This window comes from Orycteropus afer, unplaced genomic scaffold, assembly GCF_000298275.1.
Source record: "Orycteropus afer afer isolate SDZICR_OR568_19922 unplaced genomic scaffold, OryAfe1.0 scaffold00134, whole genome shotgun sequence".
NCBI classification, from domain to species: Eukaryota; Metazoa; Chordata; class Mammalia; order Tubulidentata; family Orycteropodidae; genus Orycteropus; species Orycteropus afer.
In genome coordinates, this window is record NW_006921721.1 from 6830781 (window position 1) to 6834298 (window position 3518).

Consider the following 3518-nt stretch of genomic DNA (forward strand, 5'->3'; position numbering starts at 1 on the left):
GGCACTTAACAACAACAACAACATATGCCTGTGAGAGCTGGACAGTGAACTAGGAAGACCAAAGAAGAGTTGATGCTTTTGAGTTGTGATGTTGGCGAAGAATACTGAATGTACCACGGACTGTTAAAAGAACTAACAAATCTGTCCTGGAGAAAGTGCAGCTGGAATGGTCCTTGGAAGTGAGAATGGCCAGACTTTGTCTCACCTACTTTGGTCATGTTGTCTGAAGGGACCATCCCCTGGAGAAGGATATCATGCTTGGTAAAGTGGAAGGTCAGTGAAAAAGGGGAAGTCCCTCAGTGAGATGGCTTGACACAATGGCTACACCCACGGGCTCAGGTATAGCAAGGATAGTGGGGCTGGCGCAGGACCTGGCAGTGTTTCGTTCTGTTGTATATAGGGTCACTATGAGTCGGAGATGACTTGTCAGCACCTAACAGCAACAGCAACTTTAACTTATGTATATAAGTCTTGGTATGGACGTGTTTTCTTTTATGTAAATATCTAGCAGTGAAATGGCTAGGTTGTAGGGTAAGTATATGTTAACTTTTTAAGAAAGTACAGAACTGTTTTCTAAAGTTGTTGTGACATTTTACATTCCTTCCAGCACAGTGATATGTCTCATTCTTGAAGTCTTAAATTTCAAAAGCAAATAAATTATTGAAGCATGTTATACAATGGAGGTAATAAGCCAGCATGATATTACCTTACTTATAGTGTTGTTTGTGAGAATTAACTGAACTAGTGCAGAAAGTAGGAGCTCTGGTAGCATAGTGCCTAAGGCACTTGACTGCTAACCAGAAGGCTGGCAGTTCAAACCCACCAGCCACTCCTCAGAAGGAAGATGGGGCAATCTACTTCCATAGTGATACTGCCTTGGAAACCCAAGGAGGGGGTCTCTATGAGTCGGGTCAGACTCGATGGCACATAACAACAACAACAGTGCAGAAAGGAGCTCTGGTGGTGCAGTACTTAAGGCATTTGACTACTAATCAGAAGGTTGGCGGTTCAAACCCATCAGCTGCTCCATGGAAGGAAGATGGGCAATCTATTTCCATAAAGATTTACCACTTTGGAAACCCAGTAGGGATTAGTATGAGTTAGAATCAACTTGATGGCTCTGGGTTTTAGTGCATGAAAAGCATTTAGCACAGAGTAAGTGTTCAGTACTTATTAGTACTGTCGTTGTTATAATAATTTTGTTAAGTTCTTTGGCCTTTAATACTAGTAGTGCATTAGTGACTTATCTTGGAAGACTCTAAAGATAAACAGACTAGAATTCAATGATTATAGTCCCATGTTGTATAAAAAAATACCCAAATTCATAAAAACATCCCTAAACAAAATACAAATTTCTTTTTTCCTTGCCAGTAGGAGGAGGGGCAATTGGTTTTAGGGGTTGGTTACCTGGCGTTGAAGTAAAACAAAAGTTAAGGCTTGTCAATTGTTGTAGTTAGTCTATATATGTCATTTTCATTGTTATCTTAGCTATCAGTGAGTGACCTTTCATTATTTAGATACTGTTTAACTATGAGTGTCAAGGTTTGAAAGTGAGTATCAATTCAGATGTGACTATAATATTCTTTACAAGAAAGGTTTTTATGTTGTGCTTATTTGAAGTGTTTTTATTATACAGAGACATCACCTTCGATTTGGGATGTTGAATTTGCTAAGCAGTTAGCCACAGTAAATCAACAGCCCTTTCAGAATGGTTTTGAAGAAATGATCCAGTGGACAAAAGAAGGAAAACTGTGGGAGTTTCCAATTAACAATGAAGCAGGTAAATCTTAACTTTAGATGCTTTATTTTATTGATTGAGATTATTTCTGGCAGATACTCAGTTTTAAAATCCACATATTTCCATGCGTTTCAAAATGTAAAAACGTATTTGTGATATTCTAAAAGAAATCTGACAATGTTTTTAAAAAGAATGTTAGAATTTCATTTTCTAGGTGTTTGGTAAGGAAATTGAAGAAATGAAATTATATGGCAAAAATACACCATGAATTTCTGACATAGCATTAAGAATACAGATAATACCTGTTTTCTAGTTGCTAAGTAGATTACCTGGTGAATTTTCTAGTCCATTACTAGTATAGGATTATACTTCAATTTTGGAGAACATTACAACTTTTAGTCTTATCCTGGTGTCTTTTACTCAAAACTTTTCAATTAATGAAGTACAAAGTACTTGTATAAGCTACTTGAAGGACAGAGATTTAGATAGTTTCTAGAAACTTTTGACTGCATAATTATATGCATTGAACTGAGGATAGAATATTATTTATTTTCTTGGGGATTTCCTAGAGATATCAACTCTTCCTCAATAACTATGTTTGATGACACCTGTGTTGTCATAGGCTAAACATTTTCATTAAAATTTTTTTTGTAAATTATTTTACTTTTCTTGTTATTGAGAATAGACACAGCAGAACATACACCAGTTCAAATTTCAATATTTATATTCCTTGAGTTGTGCAACTCTTTTCACCCTTCTCCTTTCCCTTCTCCATTAACATAAATACTGTTCCCTAAGGGTCATATGTAATCTTACGCATTTTGTCCATTTGATCCCATTTTGATAGATCTTAAAAGAACACAATGATCAAGGCAGACATTCTTTACTCATTAAGCTATGCTGCTTTAAGAAGACTTCAGGGAATGTTTGGTTTAAGGTTTAAAGATTGTATCAGGGCAGTAGTTTCAGGAGTTGAGAATTTGAAATTTTGTTCTGCATTTTACCTCTTTTGATTGGGATTCTTTTATAGACTTTTTAATCAAACTGTTCAGTAATCTGGTTTTATGACAAAGGAGGCAGTTGTTCATAGAGGCGATTTAGCCACACGTTCCATTTTATCCTTCTATTTCTGACTCTCCTTTTTCCTCTGTTGAGTAGAAACCAGTTGTTGTACTTTATTGAATTTTATGGATGCGTTTTCAATTAGAAGAGATCGATTAACTTTTATGTTAAGATTAGATAGAAATTGTTAACACCTAAATAAGTCTTTGGAAAATAGTCCATAACCATTGTAGTGTTATGCAGTCACTTTAATATTTTAATTTGAATGGAAGCTTAAATACCAAGTATTTAGTCTTATGTATTCTTAAAGTATTAATTTCTATAGGGTATTTTATTTATTAATTTTTTATTGTGATTTGGGTGAAAGTTTACAGAGCAAATTCATTTTCCATACAGCAATTCATAAACAGTTTGTTTCATGACATTGACTACAATTCCCTACAATGTAACAACTCTTTTCCCACTTCCTCCCCATAGTTACCTCTTCCCTGTGTCATTCCCTCCCATGCACTCTCACCCCCTGAGCTGTCTACCTATATAAACACTTCCCTTCTGTTCTTCCACAATTGATCATGCCAAGGAGTGTATCTGTTGTTGTTGTTGTTAAGTGCCGTCGAGTTGTTTCCGACTCATAGCGACCCCATGCACAGCAGAACGAAACACTGCCCAATCCCGCACCAGCCCCACAATCCCTGCTATACTTGAGCCCATCATTGCA

At 36.2% G+C, this 3518-nt stretch overlaps 1 protein-coding gene across 1 annotated transcript in view; it reads left to right on the forward strand.

Moving 5' to 3' along the window:
* MRPS31 (mitochondrial ribosomal protein S31) overlaps nt 1-3518 on the forward strand; it is a 77369-nt gene that overhangs the window by 41908 nt on the left and 31943 nt on the right. Inside the window, exon 7 of the mRNA XM_042781568.1 lies at nt 1637-1780. Coding sequence (XP_042637502.1) covers nt 1637-1780 — 144 coding nt within the window. The remainder of the gene's footprint in view (nt 1-1636; nt 1781-3518) is intronic.